The 22,298-nt window shown below is 47.9% G+C and overlaps 1 protein-coding gene across 2 annotated transcripts; it reads left to right on the top strand.

The window, feature by feature from the left end:
• The first annotated feature begins 6,464 nt into the window (after positions 1-6,464).
• Positions 6,465-18,191, top strand: ZSCAN22 (zinc finger and SCAN domain containing 22). 2 transcript variants are annotated; one of them, XM_042969924.1, is made up of 4 exons: positions 6,465-6,603; positions 7,088-7,319; positions 10,894-11,346; positions 14,110-18,191. In XM_042969924.1, exons 3-4 carry the CDS (start codon positions 10,947-10,949, stop codon positions 15,183-15,185), a joined length of 1,476 nt encoding a protein of 491 aa, XP_042825858.1. In that variant the 5' UTR covers positions 6,465-6,603; positions 7,088-7,319; positions 10,894-10,946; the 3' UTR covers positions 15,186-18,191. The 2 variants fall into 2 exon arrangements, with proteins under 2 accessions (XP_042825858.1, XP_007093586.2); XM_007093524.3 differs by having other exon boundaries at positions 6,465-7,319.
• The last annotated feature ends 4,107 nt before the right edge of the window (positions 18,192-22,298 follow it).

Genomic DNA, 22,298 nt, shown 5'->3' with positions numbered 1-22,298 from the left:
GCAGTCACTCTCCATCCCCCCTCCTCCAAGCCCCTGACAACCACTAATCTACTGTCTCTACAGATTTGCCTTTTCTGGATATTCCATATGAATAGAATCTTAAAACATGTGACCTTTGCATCTGGCTACTTTCATTGAGCATAATGTTTTCAAGGTTCATCCATTGTCAGCACTACGTTACTTTCTTTTTTTCTTTTTAATATTTATTATTTTTGAGAAAGAGAGAGCACGATCAGGGTAGGGTCAGAGAGAGGGGGACAGAGGATCCAAAACGGGATCCGAGCTGACAGCAGCAGCCCAGTGTGGGGCTCGAACTCACAGACTGCAAGCTCATGACCTGAGCCGAAGCTGGACGCTTAAACAACTGAGCCACCCAGGGGTCCCAGCACTGGGTTACTTTCTATGGCTGAATAATATTCCATTGTATGAATAGATCACATTTTGCTTATCCATTCACTCGTTGATGGGGGTTATTGGGTTATTTCCACTTTTTGGCTATGACGAACAATGCTGCTATGAACACTTTGTGTGGGCACATGTTTTCAGTTCTCTTAGAATTGATGGGTCATAAGGTAACTCTGTGTTTGACTTTTTGTGGAAATGCTAAATTGTTTTCCACAAAGGCTGCATCATTCTTCATTCCCACCAGCAATAGATGAGGGTTCCAGTTTTTCAACCTCCTTGCCAACACTCATTGCTACCTGCCTTTCTGATTGTAGCCAGTGGGTGTGAAGTACCACCACAGTGTGGTTTTAATTTGCATTTCCATGATGACAAAGGATGTTGAGCATCATTCATATACTTATTGGCCATTTGATTTCTTTGGAGAAATGTTTACTAAGTCCTTGCCCATTCTTTTTTTTTTTTTTTTTTAATGCTTGTTTGTTTATGTATTGAGAGAACAAGGAGGGGAGGGGCAGAGAGAGAAAGGGAGAGAGAATCCCAAGCAGGCTCTGCACTGTCAGCACAGAGCCCCACGCAGGGCTCAAACTCGTGAACCCATGAGATCATGACCTGAGCTGAAATCAAGAGTCAGACCCTTAACCAATGGAACAACCTAGGTAGCCTTTGCTCATTCTTAAATTGTTTTGTTGTTGTTGAGTTATAAGAGCTCTTTATATATTCTGGATACAAGTTGTGTTATCTGTATGTCTGTGTGAGTCTAAGTGTATGGCTATGTCTGAACAGGCACACCTTTGCCTCTCACCATGGACACAGGTAAGCAGAGGGTATCATGATCAGCTGAGAAGAGGTGAGAGTATCTTATCTCCAGATCTCCATGTTACAAAGTCAGGTTTATTATCTCCAGATTATGGAGAAAGAAGTAGAGGACCAGAGAAGTGAAGTCATTTGCCTGAGCAGGAGAGAGTAAGAGGCAGAACTGGTACACAAAAGGAGCCCACTGAAGAGGTGATTTATTGGTATGATTTTTGGGAGTGAGCATCTTAGGGCTGTTCCTTCGACAACAGAAGACAGCAAACCATAAGGAAGACCAAGAAGACCCAAGGAGATAGAGGCGATCAGTGCCACCCACAGGCCAAAGCCCAGTTTAGTGCTTGACGGGTGACCTGGGTTTTGGTTGGGGAAAACAAAGGGTTCCTTGGATTAGGATCCCTTTGCTATGTCTGTCAGTGGTCAGAAAATACTAAGAGGCCATTTACACAAAATATCAGAGCAAGAAAATCCATGCAGACAGAAAGCAGATTAATGGGTGTCAGAGGCCAGGGGCAGAGGGAATAGAGAGTGACTGCTAATAAGCATGGGGGTTGTCTTGGGAGTGATGTAAGCCTTTTGGAATTAGAGAGCAGTGATGGTTGCACAACCTTGTGATTATACTAAAAAGTGAACTGTATACTTTAGAAGGGTGAACTTAAGGTATGTGAACTATAGCTCAAAAAAAGTTAATTTTTATTTTTTTAAGTTTGTTTTTATTTATTTTGAGAGAAAGAGAGATAGCAAGCAGGGAGGGGCAGAGAGAGAGAGGGAAACAGAATCCCAAGCAGGCCCTGTCCTGTTAGCGCAGAGCCCAACTTGGGGCTTGAATTCACAAACTGTGAGATCATGACCCGAGCTGAAGTCACGAGTCGGATGCTTAAGTGACAGAGCCACCCAGGTGTCCCCTCAATTTGTAAAGAGGAAAGGATATGGAAAGAGGACCAGGTAAAAGGGCAAACCCTGGCAAAGGGGAGGGAAGCAATGAGAGTCTATGAGGTGTAGGAGGAGGGAGATGAGATGCCTCAGGCCTTCAAGATGGTGGGAGGTGATGTGGGCAGTGGAGAGAGCACGGCTACCAGGTGCTGTGGTGCTGAAGCAGGTGTGAACTGTAGCTGAAGGCCTTGCCACACTCCCTGCACAGGCAGGGTTTCTGGCCCACGTAGGTGCGCCGGTGCTGGCTGAGGTGTGACCGCTGGACGAAGGCCTTGTGGCCTTGCCACACTCCCGCCAGGCACGGGGCCTCTCACCCATCCGGCCCCGCTGGTGCTGGCCAAGGTCTGCGCTGCCTTTAAAGGCTCTGCCACAGTCCAAGCACTCGTAAGTCCTCTTGCCTGTGTGGATCTTGTGACACTGAGTGTGGAACTCTGCCCAAAGGCCTGCCGCACTCAATACACTCACACGGCTCCTCACCACTGTGTGTCCTCTGACGGTGGATCAGGGCGAGCTCCACCTGAAGGCTTTCCCACAATTCGAACACTGGTAGGGCTTCTCCCCTGTGCGAATCTGCAGGTGTTTCCACATGTCTGAGTTCCCCAGGAAGGCTTTGCCTACATTTGTACTGGTTCTCTCCAGTGTGGGTCCTCTGGTGCATTGTGAGTGTGGAGCTCTGAATGAAGGTTTTTCCACACTCACGGCGTTCGGAGGGTTTCACTCCAATATGGATCCTCTGGTGCTCAATGCGGTCAGACTGGGAAAAAGACTTTCCCACAGGTGCTACACAGATAAGGCTTTTCCTAGGGCGAGTCCCCTAGTGCACAGAGAGGGCCAAGTGCCGCTTGAAACTCTTTCCACACAAGCCACACCTGCAGGGCTTCCTGTCCACACAGGTTGCCTACAACACATCTGGCTCTGGAACCTGCTCAAAGCTTCCTCCACGTGTGACTAACATGTGTGGTTTCTTCTCCACAGCAACATTCTTTTGTTTGACAGGCTCAGAGGTATCCTGACACTCCTCACAGCCTCACTGCCTCCGTAACCTCTCCCCACACTAGGATTTTCCATGCTGGGGATTGACCATTGCTTAAATTCTTTTTCCCAGAAAAGCAAATGTTGCCCTATGTCCTCAGTAGGACCTCCGTTCCGGTTCCCCGAGTAGGCCTCAGGAGCGCCAAAGTGTGTGAACACAGACCCTCATGAGGTCTCTTTTCTGACGACCTCCATTATTATCCTCGGGATGGATTGCAGCAGGTCCTTGAATATGCTCTGTGGTCGCCTTCCTTGATCAGAAAGAAACCAAGATCACAGATGTTAACTTTGTCGACTTTTCTGAACTGAAAGAAAGAAATCAAAAGGATTGATGATGTGGATGGAATTACTGGCTCATTTCTTCACCCCTCCTCGTGTACACACCTTTGGCCGCATTTGTGGTTCCTCTCACTAAAGACAGCATGGATACCCTTTCCTTAACTTTGGGTGTGGCCATGTGACTCGTTTGGCCAATGGAATGTGAGTGGCACTGCTAGTATGTTAGTCTTGAGCCTGGGCGCAAGCCTGCTGGCATCTCTGCCATCACCATGAGCCCTACAAAACAAGTGCAACAAGGATGGATCCAACCTGTAGCCTGGAGCCAAGCCCCAGCCAGAATAGCCAATCCTTAGACTCTGAGAGGAATAAGTGCTTATTTCTGTCAGTAACTGAACTGTTGAAACTATTCATTACAGAGGATAACTGATTGATACAGTGCCAAGTTAAAATGAACACTTCCTCAAAAAGATGAGGTTTGAAATCTGGGGAGAGGATGAGAAAGAGACAGAGAGGAAGAAAGGAAAGTCTATTCAGGAAAGCCCAGAGGCCTAGAACACTGGTTGAATAATCAGAGGATAAGCACAAAAGGGGTCTCCCAAGGTCTGGAGTATGGAGTTGAAGGGCCATGGTGCATATGGAAGGTAAATGAGAATCCAGTTGTCTGTCCATCTGCCATTCAGTTATTCATTCCTTGTTCTTCAGCAAACTTTTCTTGTGCTGTGCTAAAGGCAAAGAATACCTTGGCCTCAGGCCGTGGAAAGGGCAGGACTCCTCCCAGATCTAACAGCACAGACTCACAATCTGTACAGAGAGGAACGCCCTGAGGGAAGCTTCCATGGACTTTCCAGGGTCACCCCACACCTACTGTCAGTCTGGGCTCGTTCCTCCCTGGCACCTGGGTCTCCTCTAGATGCTACCCTCTCTCTCCTCTCCTCAGGAGCCTCCCAGAAAGTATCCCCACAGTCATACCAATGCCCCTTCGACCCATTATGAAGTGTGTCCCCCCCCAAATTCATATGTTAATATCCTAACCTAAGCCCTAGAATGTGACTGTATTTGGATATAGGACCTTTAAAGAGGTAATCAACATTAAACAAAGTCATGTGGGTAGGCCCTGTTCCAGTATGACTGGGAGAGAGAGACCAGGGGCATGCTAATGAGGAAAGGCCATGGTGAGGACACAGCAAGAAAGTGGCCATCTACTAACCAAGGAGGGAAGACTCAGGAGAAACCAACCCTGCCAACAACACTTTGATCTTGGACTTCCAGCTTCCAGAGTGTGAGAAAATAAAAGTTTATTGTTTAAGTCACCCAGCCTGTGGTATTTTGTGATGGCAGCTGTAGCAAACGAAAATACTTTCAGGGTCCTGAGCCACCCTTGCTCTGCCCTTGGGTGCTGCGCTTCAACCCATTAACCCTGTCCACTCCACCTTCAAAACAGATCTCTATCTGACCACTGATCAACACCTCTACCTCCACCATCGTGATCTGACCTACTCTGCTAACCAGGACTCCCTACCTCTACCCTCACCCCAACAGTCTTCCCTTGTAACCACCACAAGAATCCTACAGAGCTAAAGTCACAGCACAGTCTTCTGCCCAAAGGCTTCCCATGGCTCCCACCTCTTTCAGGGTAGACATCAAAGTCCATTCATGGCCCATAAGCCCTGCAAGATCTGCCCCCTACAAGCCTCCCCATTCTGACCCTGTCCTTTCCTATCTCCTTCCCTCAATCCACTCCAGCTGGGCCTCCTTGTCTGCACCCACCTTGGGGCCTTGGCATTTGCATTTCAAGTACCTGGAAAATTCTGAGTCCTTCCCTTTATTCAGGCCTCAGCTGGGATGCTAACTCCTCAGAAACAGTTCTTGTTTCTTTGATTACCGTCTGCCTCCCTAAAATAACATCAGCTCCATGAAGGCAGGCTGTGCCTCTCCTCTTCATTGCAATGTCCCATCTGGAATAGCGATGGTCCTTACTGGCTGCTCAGTATGCATCTGGGGAAGGAAGACAATGTGCTCATTCTGGCTGCATGCAAAGGTCTGATGAGCTGAAGGGGACATGGTCACAGGCTGGGGGCAATAAGCACGGGCCGGGCGAACCTCAAAGCCTCACCTGCACACAGGTTGGGCCACCACCCTCCCTGTCCTGGGTCCCCAGCTGGGGTCTCCTGCTTAAATTCTCTCACACACCCACATGCACACACAGAGAACACATTCTCACATACAATCACATGTCCAGACATCCATAGTATCACACAATCACATCCACGATCACAGTCACAGTCACTGAAGCAACACACAGTGTAATCATACACAGTCTGGGGCCTTTGTGCTGTATCAGGCCCTCCTGGGCACCTCCATGTCTCTGTCTCAAACACCATCACACAACGTGACAGCCGCATGTGGCTGCAGAATTATCACATACCATAACTAACACAAAGGTCACACCCACCCACACACAGTTACACGCACAGAAATACCCACACGTGTGGTCACAGAGAATGACACGCGCAGCCCAACCTCTAGAGCACCAGCAGTCACACAGGACAGACACGTGGAATCACCTGTGTATGGTCACAGTAAGCAACACACTACACACGATGCGCACCCCACACAGTGACACCCTCTCCCCTCACCCCACGCACTATGCACGGTTCCACCTCCCGCACAGCCCCCCGCCCGCCCGCCCCTTCTCTCACAGCCACCACAACCCCACAAAGGCCCAGCCTTCTACCCACTGCCCTGCCGAGACTACAACCCCCGGCGTGCCCCAGGGGGCGCGGGCTGAGGGCGCGGGGCCTTCCGGTGATTGTAGTCCAGGAGGGCGGGAGGGCGGCGCTGGGGCCGTGGAGCCTAAGACGCGACGCGAGCTCAAAGTTGCGGTCCGCGCGCAGGGGCGCCTGCTGGGCAGCGCGGCGCATCCTGGGAGTTGTGGTCCCGGCGAGCGGGCGCGCAGGCGGCCCTGCCCCTGTGGCGCCTCGGTGCGCGCTCCCGGAAGTGGCGGCCGCCGCGCGTGTGGGGGTGGGCCTGGGTGGGGTCTGCGGGGGTCGTGCCCGGAAAGAAACGTCCCAGGCCGGGAAGGCGCCAGCGCTGGCGGCGAACTGAGCCGGGTGTTGCGAGGCCGACCCGCCGACGGGGACTGAGGTGCTGACCGCGAGCGGCGCGCCTGGAGGACCGACTGACGGGCAGTGAGCGGGACCGACGCGCAGACCGAGTGTAGAACTCACCGGTCGCACGTGGGACCGACTGGCCGGCTGTGTGTGTGCCTGAGAGGTTGTGCTTCTGCGTCGGCGCGTGCGGGTGTGCGCTTCCTACCGACGGCGTGGCAGTGGGTGACCGTCGGACGTGGGGTGCGGCTGACGGCGACGGGGGTCGGAGCTTTCGCGGGGGTATCGTGTGATGTGAGGAGAGCGCGGGGGTGCGGCCGGCCGCGTGACTTCAGGCGGGACGCAGAGCGTCCCTGGCTGAGACGGTGGTCAGGGACTGTGAGTGACTGTGGGGGAATTCCACTGGTGAGTGACACAGAAATGTGCTCCTGGGTGGCTGACGCGGTGCCTGAGGCAGGGTGTGCGCCTGTCACTGCGGGACTAAGATTTTGTCAGGGTACTGAGATGCGGGTGATTTGCAGAGTTTGCCAAGGATGCGACGGAGAGTTTCGCTTCCGCCTGTCTGCAGCCGGAATTGACCGCGGTCCCCAGCCGGCTTTGCGGCTATGTTCCCCAGCACCGGCCGTGGGCCCGAGTCTGGCAGGAGGCTGTGGAGTGTCAGGTTGGTTGTTCACCCCGTGTCTGCAGTGTGCCAGGCCGGTACTGGACGTTTGTCGCGGATCGCCTTGGGTAACCTCACAGCAGCCCTCTGAGGTAGGTGCCACTTACCAGGTCGGTGACTCGCAAGGACAGAGAAATGGAAGAACCGCTGTGCTCAGTTGGTTGAACACTCATGGATCGGGGACCTTGACCTGATGTGAGGTCGGCACGTTGGGGGATGGGTCCATATGTCTCAGATTTTCCAGAACAGGAGTTTCAGGGGTGCAGCAAAGGGAGCTTGGAATCTTGCTGCATGTATCGTCATCCCTGCCTTTCCTGCTCCTCCTCCCCTGTACAGTGACTCCCCACATCTGTGGGTGACCATGCTCAGCCTTTCCTGGTCCCTCCATTTGCTCAGCACCTGTTTATTATGCACTTGACATAGGCCGTGCTCTGGGCACTGTGGGCTCCAGTGTGCTCAGTCTCTCTGGGGCAACATATGGTTCTAGCCAGAGCTGGGAAAAGAGAGACCCAGGGCACTCAGAAGGATACTCAGCTTGCTCTCAAGTGCTCCTACAACTCTTGGAGAAGACGGCAGATAAAGTGCAGTCTGGAGGACCGGGAAAAATTAGGTGCAAAGAGATTTTAGAACAAAAGAGTAATAGAGGCAAAGGCTGAGAAGATGGGGATCGGGGATAACGGCAAGGGCAAGGGGACAAGAAGCCCAAGCGAGCTTCAGGGTGGAGTTAGGGGCTAGAACACAGTTTTGTGAGAAGTTGCCACCTGCCGCTGAAAAGTTGCAGGATTGGGGTCTTGTTTCACTAACCTTTGCTTCTCCCTGTGCCCAAGACCATGGCTCATGTGCCAACCAACATTTCTTATCTGTCTTTTTGATTTTAGCCATCTTAGCGGGTGTAAAGCGGTATCTCACTGTGGGTTTGATTTGCATTTCTCTGGTAGTCATGATGTCAAGCATCTTTTCATGTTGCCTACAGGCCACTGGTGTATCTTCTTTGAAGAACTGTCTAGTCAAAACCTTTGCCCACTCTTAATTTTTTTTTAACGTTTATTCATTTTTGGGAGACAGAGCGTGAGTGGGGGAGGGGCAGAGAGACACAGACTCCAAAGCGGGCTGCAGGCTCTGAACTGTCAGCACAGAGCCGGATGCGGGGCTTGAACCCACAGACCATGAGATCATGACTTGAACTGAAGTCGGATGCGTAACTGACTGAGCCACCCAAGCGCCCCAACCTTTGCCCATTCTTTAGCTGGATTATTTATCTTTTTACCATGGAGTTGTTTAGATACGTATTCCTTATCAGATACCTAATTTGAAAATATTTCGTGCCATTTTGTGGGTTGCCTTTTTGCTTTCTTGATGATATCCTTCAAATCATGAAACGTTTTAATTTTGATCAAGTTGTTTACTTTATTTTTTATCACTTATCCAGGAAGGCTTTGCATTTTTAAAATTCCAGTATAGTTAACATACAATATTATATTAGTTTCAGCTGTACAACATAGTGATTCAACACTTATATATGGTATAAAATGATCACCATAATAAATCTACTTACCATCTCTTACCATACAAAGTTAATACAATTTTATTATCTATTTTCCATGTGCTATATGTTACATCACTATGACCTATTTATTTTATGACTAGAAGTTTGCACCTCTTAATCCCTTTCACCCATTTCACCCAGTCCCAAATCCCCTTCTCCTCTGGCAACCATCAGTCCGTATTTGTGAATCTAGTTTTGATTTGTATGTCCATTTGTTTTGCTTTTTAGATCCACATATAGCTGAAATCATATGGTATTTATCTTTCTCTAATTTATTTCACTTGGCATAATAACCTCAAGGTCCATCCATGCTGTTTGTTCTTTATTATGGCTGAGTAATATTTTATTGTATGTATGGGTGCCACATCTTCTTTATCCATTCATCTGTTGATGGACAGTTAGGTTGCTTCCATATCTTGGCTATTGTAAATAATGCTGCAGTGAATATAGGCGTTAATATATCTTTTCAAGTTAGTGTTTGCATTTTCGTTTGGATAAATGCCCAGAAGTGAAATTGCTGGATTGTATGATAGTACTTTTTTTTTTCTTTTGCATTATTTTTAAGTTTATGTGGATATTTAAGTTTTTGTGGAATGTTGACCAAAGTTAACCATACCCTGGGTCACAAACCAAGTTTCAGCAAATTTCAAAGGATTGAAGTTGACTAAAGCACATTTTCTGAGCACAACAAACTTAATCTAGCAATCAATAATAAAAAGACAATTAGACAACCGTAGTTGTTTGGAAATGGAGTAGCAGATTTCTTTTTTTTTTTTTTAAACTTTTAATGTTTATTTTCAAGAGAGACAGAATGTGAGTGGGGGAGGGGCAGAGAGAGGGGGAGACACAGAATCCAAAGCAGGCTCCAGGCTCCGGCTGTCAGCACAGAGCCTGATGTGGGGCTTGAACTCACGAACTGTGAGATCATGACCTGAGGTGAAGTTGGACACTCAACCAACTGAGCTGCCCAGGTGCCCCATGAGTAGCAGATTTCCAAATAGCCCAGGAGTCAAGAAGAAACCACAACAGAAATTAGAAAATATTTTGAACTCATTAAATGATAATGAAGATGCAACATTAAACTTATAGATGTGCAGCTAAAGCTGTGTTTAGAGGGAAATTTACAGCCTTAAGTACATGTATTAGAAAAGAGGAGGGGCGCCTGGGTGGCTCAGTTGGTTAAGTGTCCAACTCTTGATTTTGGCTCAGGTCATGATCTCACAGTGGTGATATCGAGCCCAACATCAGGCCCCGTGCTGAGTGTGGAGCCTGCTTGGGATTCTTTCTCTCCCTCTCTCTCTGCCCCTCCGGTACCCACTCTCACTCACTCTCATGCTCTCTCTCTCTCTCTCTAAGAAATAAATAAACATTAAAAAAAAAAGAGGACCAGATGAACATAAGGGAAGGGAAACAAAAATAATATAAAATCAGGGAGGGGACAAAACAGAAGAGACTCATAAATATGGAGAACAAACTGAGGGTTACTGGAGGGGTTGTGGGAGGGGGGATAGGCTAAATAGGTAAGAGGTACTAAGGAATCTACTCCTGAAACCATTGTTGTACAATATGCTAACTAACTTGGATGTAAATTTTAAAAGATAAAAAATAAAATTTAAAAAAAAAGAGGAAAGAAAGGAAAGCGGAAAGTCATTTATTTTTAAGTATCCATCTCAGAAACCAAAATAATTAGCAAGGGAAAAGTGAAGGAATGACCATGTGGCTACCTAGGGAGTGTGTGAGATAGAGAGATCTAGTTCTGTGTGGGAGGAGCACACCATAAGCAAACTGGCCATGGGGTCAGGCTGCCTGGGTTTGTAGCTCAGCAACTCCCAATCTGTTCAGTATCTGAGAAGCTTTGGGTGAATCTTTTCCTCCTCTATATCTGTTTTCATATCCACAAAATGGAAAGGAAATTCTTACCTCCTGAGTTTGTTTAGAGTTTTAAATGAGTTACTATATGCAAACTTTTAGCATGGTGCTTAGGCATCTGATTATTTTGAACATCTGTGTCTCTGTGAGAGAGTCACTCTTACAGGCCCCAAGCCTGCATCTGCCCTGCTCTACAGATGTGAGCAGAGCCCCAAGTTCCACATAATGACAGAGTTCTGACATTCCTGCAGACCCGGTTCCAACGTTCCAGCCATTCTGTGCCTCACTGGAGTGCTGCTGCTTGATGGCCATCCCCAAGAGCCCTCTGAGCCCCATGCCCTGGGAACAGGATGGTTTCCTACGTGTGAAGGTGGAGGATGAGGAGGCTGGCCTCTCTGAGGTCCAGGAATCTAGCCCTGGCCACACTGTCCACCCTGAGGCTGCACGTCTTCGCTTCCGGCGCTTCTGCTATGAGGAGGCATCCAACCCACATGAGGCCCTGGCCCAGCTCCGTGAACTGTGCCACCAGTGGCTGCAGCCTGAAGCACATTCCAAGGAGCAGATGCTAGAGTTGCTGGTGCTGGAGCAGTTCCTGGGTGCACTGCCACCCAAGATCCAGTCATGGGTGGGTGCCCAGTTCCCCAAGAGTGGTGAGGAGGCTGCCATGCTGGTAGAAGGTCTGACTCGGTCACTGGACAAGAGAGGTGAGAAGGAACAACAGGCGACTGTTTGCAGCACACTGTGGGCAGAGCCTGGACTGGAATGTGGGAGTGCAGGGTTTGGGTTTGGGGTCGTTCACACACACACTTGTTGTCATCTTTGTACGTCACCCAAACTCACACACTGTGCTAAGCAGATCTGTTTTGACTGCTAATGTCCAAAAACCGAGCTCAAACTGACTGCAGCAAAGTAGGGAGCTCCTGGCTGTATCCAGGAGCTCAGTGGATGGCGTCAGGACTCTTTTTTTCTCGTTCTGTTTCTCAGTTGGGTTTTCCTACATTAGCTTTACTCTTAAGTAGCTTCTCTCCTCAGTGGAGACATGGTTGGCTCAGCAACCCAGGCTTATGTCTTACCGATGTAGAATCCCCAGGGGGAGAACAGTAAAAGGTTCCTGGGCTGAGTCCCACTGAACTGGTTGGGGTCTTGTGCTTGTTTTTGGCTGACCAGATCTCAGGGACTGACGTGAATAAGGAAAACCAGGCTGTTGGTACCAGATGAGGGGGCTGGAAGCCTATAGCAGGGGAGGGGATGACAAAAATGCCAGGTGTCTCCATGTGTCCCTCTGCTGGCCTCCAGGATCTGTGTGTGTCAGACCTGCCCTAGGCTAGAGTGGGCACCTTTGCTCTGGAGGACCTACACAGATGTCCCGGCCCAGGGAGGTCCCAACGGATGCAGTCCAGAGCAGGGAGTGAAGGCTCTTCCTGGAAGGGCCCGACCTGGCCCTGCCTGATGATAGCAGATAGTGTGTGTATGCCAGGCTCTAGGGAGGAGGCGTGCAGTGAGTAGAAAGAACAGAAATATCATGAAGGCTTGGTAGATCCAACCACAGCTCCTCCTCCTGGCCATGTGACTTTCCTGTGCCTCAGTTTCCCTGTCAATAAAATGGCGATTGCAGTTCATAATACCTACCTCGGTGTCATTGAGAGGTGTAAATGAAGCATCACCTGTGCAGCACATGTAACAGTGTCTGGTACAGATTAAACACAGTGGAAACTGTAGCTGTTAGGATAATTGTTTAGCTCCTCGAGAAACAGACCTTTCTGGAGAGGTTGGTCATGTGCCTTCCCTTGGGCCCATCAGCTCTGCCAGGCAAAGGTCACAGGGACAGGGAAAGGGGATAGTGGCCACATCCTCTTGAAGGGTCAAGAAAGTCTTCAGAGAAACGGCAGTATGGCACTGAGATAAGGAGAATGACGTGGAAGTCCAGGCAGAGGGAATGGTGGGGGTGAAGACCCGGTGGTACAGACTGGTACATTCTGGGAAGAGCAGTTGGGCAATGTTGCTGGAATAGAGGAAGAAGAGGGATGTGGGACCAAGCATATGACTGAGGAGGCTGGGTAGCTAGGAGGACATCTGTGGGCCTAGAGGACAAAATCTGAAATCTAAAAACTCTTTTTTTTTTTCAATTTTTTCAATTTTTATTATTTTTGAGAGAGAGAGAGAGAACACGTGAGCAGGGAAGGGGCAGAGAGAGAGAAGGGGAAAGAAGATCCAGAGCTGGCTCTGCGTTGATAGCAGAGAGCCTGATGCGATATGGGGCTAGAACTCACGAACCATGAGATCACGACCTGGGTTGAAGCCGGACTCTTAACCGACTAAGCCACCCAGGCACCCCAGAAGTCTGAAATCTATACCTGAAATTTCAATTTGACCACCAGCCAACTGTGTGATCTTGTACCAGTTGACTACTCAAGACCTTCCTTCAGCCGGGTCTCAGTTTCCTTGTCTGGAATGCAGTGTTCCAGTATGTCCTTGTGAGAGCAGACTGAAAGTGAAATGAGGCAATGGAAGTTACCCACTGTGCTTGGAGAGCCTAATGATGACCAGCAGCCCTGGCAGGCGAGCAGTATAGTAGCTCTCTCTTACAGGTCCAGACGAGGGCAGGATTGCCCAATGCTCTGGAGCTGGCTCGTGGCAGGGCTGGGGCTCCACTGTGGACTTGAGCAGCAATTATTCGGCCTGCTCCCATCTCTTCCTGGAATCTGTCCAGTACGTGATGCTATTAAGTGTGCCCCGGTGCCTTATGCACCTATCAAGGGTCAGTTCAATTCAAAGGTCAGTTCAGGCTGACCTCATACACAACCCAGTCTCCAACTACCTTTCAACCACACTCCACCTTTACAGCAGTTTATAAAGAGTGGGCCTCAGGCCTCCCAGGGTCTTAGGGACGCCAGGCGGGCTTGTCACCCACTCACCCTCAGCAGTGGTTGTCAACTTGGGGCTCGAGGTAGATTCTACTGTGGAAAACTGCACAGTTGCCAGCATCTGGAATTGCTTTCCTCATTCAGCCAGTCTTTACTGTCACCTGCAGAAAATGCTCGGTAGGCTTTTTAGGTCCAGGGCTAAGGCACTGAGAGCTGGGGTCTCCCGAGGGGGAGTAAGTACATAGGCACTTGGCAAGGGCAACCCCCTGTGTGTGCTTACTTACTCTCATTCTTTCAGATCAGTTCAATCTTAGGGTTTTCCTTCTGACACTTGAGCCCAAATCAGCAGCCTTGAAGAATGGAGAGTTTCAGGGGTGGGGGGTGGGGGAGGATTGGAACCTGTGATCCAGTTTCTGATGGTGTGGGAACACAGCCCTATGCCCTTGGTCATCCAGGACACCAAATGGGAAACTTTACTTTGGAAATGGGACCAAATGTCAGGAGTGGCCATTTGTCTCCTTACAGAGTAAGACCACGACCCAGGTAGAATGGGGAAAGCCCTGTGTGGAAATAGTGTTGACACTGTGGTTTGGGTTGTTTCAGGACAGGAACCAGGAGCTGAGCTCTCAAAGTCAAGCTGCAAGCAGAATGATTTGGAAGAGTCCCAGCCACTGGGTAGGGCCACTGAAACCCTCGCGGGAGGTGGTTCCCGGGGACCTGCCTTTGGTGATGCTTGTGAACCTGAGGGCAGCTCAGAGAGGCAGGCAGGACTCTCAGGGGAAATCTGGACAAAGTCTGTCCCCCAAGAGATGGATTGCAGGAAAACTTCAGAGCCTCACAAGGATGTTCCCACAGACCAGACCAGCTGTGAACCTGGTGCCTTGGGGAATAGTCCCAACATGTGGCCAAATTTCATCTCACAAGAGAAGACACCAGAAGAGAAATTTGATCCATTGGATGGTTATGGGACGGAGTCGCCATGCGTATACTCAAGGAGGAAGTCTTCCAAGTGTGGTGAATGTGGGAAAACATTCCAGAGCCCCTCCGCCCTCAAAGCACACCAGAAGAGCCATTTTCGGAAGACACCCTACACCTGTAGTGAGTGTGGGAAAGCCTTTAGCCGGAGCACTCACTTGGCCCAGCACCAAGTCATCCACACGGGGGCAAAGCCCCATGAGTGTAAAGAGTGCGGGAAGGCCTTCAGCCGGGTCACCCACCTAACTCAGCACCAGAGGATCCACACTGGAGAAAAACCCTACAAGTGCAGGGAATGTGGCAAAACCTTCAGCCGCAGCACCCATCTCACCCAGCACCAGCGGGTGCACACAGGGGAGAGGCCCTATGAGTGTGACGAGTGTGGGAAGGCCTTCAGCCAGAGCACCCACCTGACTCAGCACCAGCGCATCCACACCGGGGAGAAGCCCTACAAGTGTGACGCTTGTGGAAGAGCCTTCAGTGACTGCTCAGCTCTGATCCGCCACCTGAGAATCCACTCTGGAGAGAAGCCGTATCGGTGTAAGGTTTGTCCGAAGGCCTTTGCACAGAGCTCCTCCCTCATTGAGCACCAGAGAATCCACACAGGAGAGAAGCCGTACAAGTGCAGCGACTGTGGAAAGGCCTTTAGCCGCAGCTCAGCCCTTATGGTTCACCTGAGGATCCACATCACAGTACTGCAGTAACCCAAGAAAACTCTCGGGACACAGTATCCTCCCCTCAGAGGCTCAACATCTAAGAAAAACCCTGAGTTCCAAAAGAACAAAGAATGGGGTGGGTGATAGTACCCCAAAATGATGAGGTGCTAAAGGGCAGACTCTGGGGCTGTCTGGGAACAACTCTGCATTTGGAGACCCAGATGGAGGCGCCTAATGAACACAAAGCTATTCAAACCATCTGGAGAAGCTTCCAGAAGGATCCTGCTGCCCTCCAGACCCCACTCAGGCCCATCTCAGAGAAAGGACAGCTGAGGTGAGGACTTGGATTTGTCTTCAGAGCCAGGGCAAGTGAAGTTTCTTTTGGGACTCAGTGGTCCCAAGATGCTCTGGGCAGGAAGGCTCCAGCTTCATGTTCCCATGTAGCTGTTCTTGCCTTTTCCTCCCCTGTTTAGCCCAGGAGGGGTACCGGCCCTCGCCCACCTCCGTGCCTTCACGCCTATTGTTTCACTCCACCTATTCACGTCTAACTCTAAGGCCAACCTGTGAGGCTGCCTCTTATGTGAGGCCTTCTCCGGGCCCTCTGTCTGTTTCACAATCTCCCTTAATCGAGGGTGCAGCCTGATGCTTGCCCAGCATCCATTTCTCCCTGCCCTCCCCTTCGACATCCCATCAGTCATCAGCCCTGTTGGTTTTACTGAAAACTCACCTCTAATCATCTTCTCCACCTTCGTCACTTTCTGTGAGCCCTCATCACCTCTCATCTGGATTCCATCTGGGGTCTCTTGCCTTCATTCTCTCCCCCGACCTCTCCCATTGTTCGATTCTCCACACCAGGGGGCTCTTTCTACAACCCAAACCTGATTGTGTCACTCCATGGTGGAAAGCTCTTCAGTGTACCTTCTACGGCAAACCTTCCTGAATGGTTTATAAGTATGCCAAGACATAACTCACTTTGAGCCCCGAACAAGCTCTCCAGGTACCCTCATACGTACATGTGAATATTGTCGTTTTTGTGTGTGTGCAGTGATGTGAAAATGGTTTCAGAGTACTGCCCTGTGGGAATAATGGCAAACTCCTTCACCTGCAATTTATGATCATTTGTGACCTGGCCCCAGCCTTGTCTATCGTAGTCCCCCCACCTTCCACACACCAGTCACGTGGAACTACTTGTGGTTCCTGAAGAAGCCATATTTTTCCCACCTACGTGCCTCTGTAACTGTGCCTGGAAACCTCCTCTTCTCTTTCCTCCCTGGCGTTTCACATAGCCCTCCCTAACAAAGCCTCCCCTAGCTCTCTGAGCTGACTTCAACTTGCCTTCTGTGCTTCCAGAACACCTCCTTAACTTCTCTTCAACTTCCTGTCATGTTTATTTACTCCTTGCAGAGCTCGCAGTCTGTTTCCCAAAGACACTGAGAGCTTCCAAAAGCAGGGGCTGGGTCTTATTCTCAGTACCCATAGCACAGGACTCAGTAGGCTCTGACCTGTGTCTTCTGAATGAATATACTGTGACCGGTGCCTTCCTGGAGGCAGTCATCATGCTCCGCCCTGCGTCGGCCTGATGTATGTCTACATTGTTGTCTCCCCCAACAGCCCTGGGCCCTGCAGGGCAAGAGCAATCTGATTTTCCCAGAGCCCCACCCATCAGACAAGCCTGGCATACAGTGGCCTCGATAAAATGTTACCATATTGAGTCTGCCCTTTCTGTCACCCCAGAATCCCCCTGGTGTCATGGACTCTGTGGTTGCCAGCATGCTGTCAGTGCGCTGTCTGGCCTCTCACGGTTCTGTATCCCTGACCCTCTTTCAGGGTCCATGTCTGTAACTGAATGTCACAGCCTCTGTTCTTAACTGTCAGGTTGTCAATCTTCCTCTCTTTCTTTGATGATCCCATTGCATGTTAACCATTTGACCTGCCATACAGTTGTGTACTGCTCATATCTCCCTGTGTTTCTTCTTGTGTCTTGGACTTGTCCCCTCTGTGTCACAAGTAAAGAGTCACAGAAACCAAGGAGTGAGGTTCAGAACAGGAAGGTTGAGACCCAGGGAAACAGAGATCTTGTGTCAGTATCTCTGAGAGAGTCCCAGATACACCTGCCCACAGGCAGACTGCCACACAGTGAAGCCAGGGCTGAGAGACGCAGAGAATGTGAACAGGGAAAAGCTCAGATGAGAGATACACGTTGCTGGTGAAACAGTCACACAGGCCTCCAACAAGCCCGCAGGAAGTGGAAAAGATGTAGGCCCAAGTCACGCTGCAAACAGCACTCCTCCTCAGGGCTGCTTTTGGGATCCCGGGTAAGTGACTTCCCTGAACCTCAGTGACCTGCCCATCTGTAAAGCAGGAATAAGATGACCTGCTTTGTGCAGCACCCAACCCATGGCCTGGCCACTGGCTCTGACTTGGAGCGTCTGTCTCCACCTCCTGCCCTCACTCTCCTGGTGTTTGGCACTAAAGAGCAGAATCTCCACCTCTGGTGCTCTGAGCATCTCCAGCACCCACTTTGTCATAAGATTTGTGTCTTCCTATGTTTGTCTAAAGGGGGAAGAGGTCAGGGGAAAAAAGGAATCTTTACTGAGCGTCCACATGTGTTGTTCAGTCTGCCAAATAATTTATGTACATCATCTCCCAACACTGAGGGCAGGACCACCATCCCCACTGTAAGGGACATGGGGTTGGAGAACATGAGTGGCCCTGACGTGTACGCTGACAGGGACTGGACACACTGGGATTTGAAAGCACATCCAAATATGTCAGCAGTTTCAATAAGCACTACTTATCAACAAATAAAGTAAGACAAATACTAACATTGTATTTCTTTCAAATCCAAGCATATGTTCTTTAGAAGAAACACACCTAAAACAAGGACATGGGAAAGCTGAGGCTAAAGGAATAGAAAAGGATATACAAGGCAGGCATGAATCTGAAGAAAGACAATGAAGCTGTCTTAATTTCAGACAAAATAGATGTTGACACAGAAAAGCATTATTAATATAAGGTCATAGGATCACTATGTTTTCTTTAAGTTTATTAATCTTTGAGAGAGAGAACACAGGAGGGTCAGAGAGAGTGGGAGACAGAATCCCAAGCAGACTCCACACAATCAGCTCAGAGCCCAATGTGGGGGTTGAACTCCCAAATTGTGAGATCATGATCTGAGCTGAGATCAAGAGTTGAACGCTTAACCGACTGTGACCCAGGCGCCCCGAAAGAAAGAATTTTTGAAGAAATAATGACTGGAAACGTTCAAATTTATGCCTTTCCAGAAGGTATAAATTTACAGGTTCAGAAGGCACAGTGAACCCAAACAGCATAATCTCAAACCCGTGCCTGGATACATCACGATTGAACTGCTGAAAACTAAAATTTAAAAAAATTTTTTTTTAATTTTTTAATGTCTATTTGAGAGACAGAGAGACAGCACGAGCAGAAGAGTAGCAGAGAGGAAGACACAGAATCTGAAGCAGGCTCTGAGCTGTCAGCACAGAGCTTGATGTGGGGCTCGAACTCATGAACTGTGAGATCATGACCTGAGCCAAAGTCAGACGCTTAACTGAGTCACCCAGGCACCCCGAAATTTAAATTTTTTGAAAAGAGTCTGTGAAAAACTGCATCATAAAAATTGATGCAAAAGATAATGAGTTTCTTGTCAGAAATCATGAAAGCCAGAAGGCAAAGAACATTTTTAAAGTGCTGAAAAAAAAAAATAAAACTGTCAATCAAAAATTCTATATCCAATGAAAATACACATCAAGGAGAGCAAAATAACATTTTCAAATGAAGCAAAATTAAGACAGTGTGTTGCCAGCAGGCTAAAAGTTGTTTTGATGGAAGGGAAGTGATAGCAGAAGGAAAACTGGAATTTTGGTAATGAAGAGTAACACACTGAAAAGATTTGATCTTTTTTTTTTTAATTTTTAATGTTTATTTATTTTTGAGAGAGACAGAGTGTAAGCAGGGGAGGGGCAGAGAGAGGAAGGAAGACACAGAATCTGAAGCAGGCTCCAGGCTCTGAGCTGTCAACACAGAGCCCGGCGCAGGACTCGAACTTACAAACCATGAGATCATGACCTGAGCCAAAGTCAGATGCTTAATTGACTGAGGCACCCAGGAGTCCCAATTTGATCTTTAAAATACACATAACTGTGGGGGTGCCTGGGTGGCTCAGTCAGTTAAGCATCCAACTCGATTTCAGCTCAGGTCATGATCTCACGGTTCCTGAGATCAAACCCCGAGTAAGGCTCGGCACTGATGGCATGGAGCCTGCTTGAGATTCTCTCTCTCTCCTCTCCCCCTCCCCTACTCTAAATAAATAAATAAACAAATGAAAAAACATACACTTAAAAATATTTTTAAAGACACACATGACTTGAAAACAAAATTTATAACATTGTCTAGTAGAGTTCAATGTATATTGATGTAGTATATATGACTACAACATACAGAGAGGAGAGTATCAAAATTCACTCAGTGATATATTTGAGACTTGTATATTTTAATGCATAAACTTATATGTCAAGAACCACTAGTGTACAATTTTTTTTTTTAATTTAAAGGTGAGGGTAAAGAGACTGATATAGTGATAAGGTTTCTACATTTCACTGTAAGTGGTATTAATTCTATATAGACTGTGAAGACTGGAGTATGCATATTGTAATCCCTGAGATATCACACACACACACACACACAACTATACAAAAAGATAAAAGATAAACCCAATATATGAGTTAAAATGGAGCTCTAGAAAATATTTAGCTAACCCAAAAGAAGGCAGGAAAAGGGAAACAGGGATAACAGAACAAAGAGAAAAAAAAAAAGGTAGACTCAAATCCAAACATATCAATAATTATATTACATGTAAATGATCTAAACACACCAATTAAAAGTTCCCAGAAATTTTGTTTTCAAAATAAACCCACTTTAGGTAAGTTTAAAAGGGTGGAGGGTTGGGGGCGCCTAGGTGGCACAGTCAGTTGAGCATATGACTCTTGATCTCGGCTCAGGTCATGATCTCGAGGTTCCTGGGTTCGAGCCCCGCGTCAGGCTCTGCGCTGATGTTGCAGAGCCTGCTTGGGATTCTGTCTCTACTTGTCTGTGACCCTCTCCCGCTTATGCTCTCTCTCTCTCTCTCTTTCTCAAAATAAATAAACTTAAAAAAAATTTTTTTAATAAAAAAAAGGCTGGAGGGTGAAGGAGAATGAGAGATACAGTCTTAGGGTTATGGAATGAATAAGTCACAGGAATAAAAGGCACAACATAAGGAATATAGTCAATGACATTAGAATAGTGTTGTGTGGTGATAGATGACAGCTACACTTGTGGTGAGCATAGCATAATGTATAAAGTTGTCAAACCACTATGTTTTACACCTGAAACTAATGTAACATTGTGTGTCAACTATACTCAAAAAGATTAATTGGAAAACAGAAGGGTGGAGAAAGATATATAATACAAAAACTAACCAAAGAATGTTAGAGTGACCATATTAAAATCATGCCAAATAGACTTCAAAACAAGGAAAATTACCAGGCATAAAGAGGGACATTACATAATGATATAGGGTCAATTCACCAAGAAGACCTAATAATTCCAAATATGTATGCAATATGTATGTGTTTTAGGGCAACAAAGTCATAAAATACAGGAAGCAAAAGCTGATAGAACTGAAAGAAAATAATAAATAAATCCATAATTATAGTTGGAAACTTCACACATCTTTCTAAAATCAATGGAACAAATAGACAGAAAATCAGGAATTGAAAAGAGGAATTGAACACCACCAACCAACCGGATGTAATTGATGAAGTTGCCAATATTTAAATATTGCCTTTTTTTTTTTTTTTTTTTTTAGATATAGGTTTATTTTTGAGAGAGAATTAGCACAGGGGAGGAGCAGAGAGAGAGGGGGAGAGATGATCCAAAGCGGGCTCTGTGCTGATAGCAGAGAGCCTGGTGTGGGACTCGAGCTCCCAAACTGTGAAATCATGACCTGAGCCGAAGTCAGCCACTTAACTGACTGAGCCATCCAGGTGCCCCTATTGCCAATTATTTTATGCACAAAGTAGTTTCCTATTATTTAAACTGTTTTTAAGCCCAATAATAAGCTGTTACTGTTTACCCCCAAGAAATCAATGATCTATGTTTCCATTTGAAGGAAGTAAAAAAGAACAAATTTAATTCAGAAATAGGTAGAAGGAGGGACGCCTGGGTCGCTCAGTAAGTTGAGCATCCGACAACTTTGGATCCTCTGTCCCCACCCCACCCCACCCCCGCCCCTCCCCCTCATGCTCTTACTCCCTTTCAAAAATAAACATTAAAAAAAAGAAGAAGAAGTAAATAGAAATAAGGGAATAATAATGATACAAGTAGAGATCCCCAAAGCATAAAAGAAGCCATAGAAAAAAATGAACAAGTCCAAAAACTAATTAGTTCTTTGAAAAGATTAATACACTCGATAACCCCCTAGCTAGAGTGACAGGGAGAAAAGGCGGGGTGCGGGGGGACAATATCAGGCATGAAAGAGGTCACATCACTACAGACCCTGCAGGCATTAAAAGAATTCATGAATATTGTGAACAACTCTGGACCAGTAAATCAGACCACTTAGATGAGATAGGCAAATTCCTTTAACACAATTTATCAAGTATTAGTTGATAATGTTAATACACACCTACTGGTATGCCAGGACCTTGAGGCCAAGCTCTAGAGAGGGGCTGGGCAATAAAATGGTCCAGGGGTGTACTGCGTCCAGCAAAGGGCCTTAGATCCGAGGGGATGTTGGGAAAGCACGGAGAGGAGTCCCACCCCTCCAACAGTTTCAAGCTCTAATGCGAGAGACCTAGCCTGTGGCTGGGGACAGAGTCCGGCACCACCACCTGGTGGCCACTCAGCGCAGAAGACAAAACTACTAAACGCAATCTCTAGCAGCTTTCCAGTGTGGGGACCGATTCTGTCAAGGTGGGGTTGAGTATATCTGGAGCCTCAAGCTACCTACCCAGACCTGCTGGGGACAGGCAGAGGTGCCTGGGAAGTAGGAAGCACCTTGATGGAAGAAAGCAAAAAGTGATCTTGAAAAATATGGACCCAGTGGCCAATCTTTGGCTCCTTTACCCTCAGGATCCAACCCAGAGCCCTTCCACCTTT

Source organism: Panthera tigris, chromosome E2 (genome assembly GCF_018350195.1).
Source record: "Panthera tigris isolate Pti1 chromosome E2, P.tigris_Pti1_mat1.1, whole genome shotgun sequence".
In the NCBI taxonomy this organism is placed as follows: domain Eukaryota; kingdom Metazoa; phylum Chordata; class Mammalia; order Carnivora; family Felidae; genus Panthera; species Panthera tigris.
Note: the sequence above shows the minus strand (reverse complement) of the source record. Positions and strands in the feature narration are given on the sequence as shown.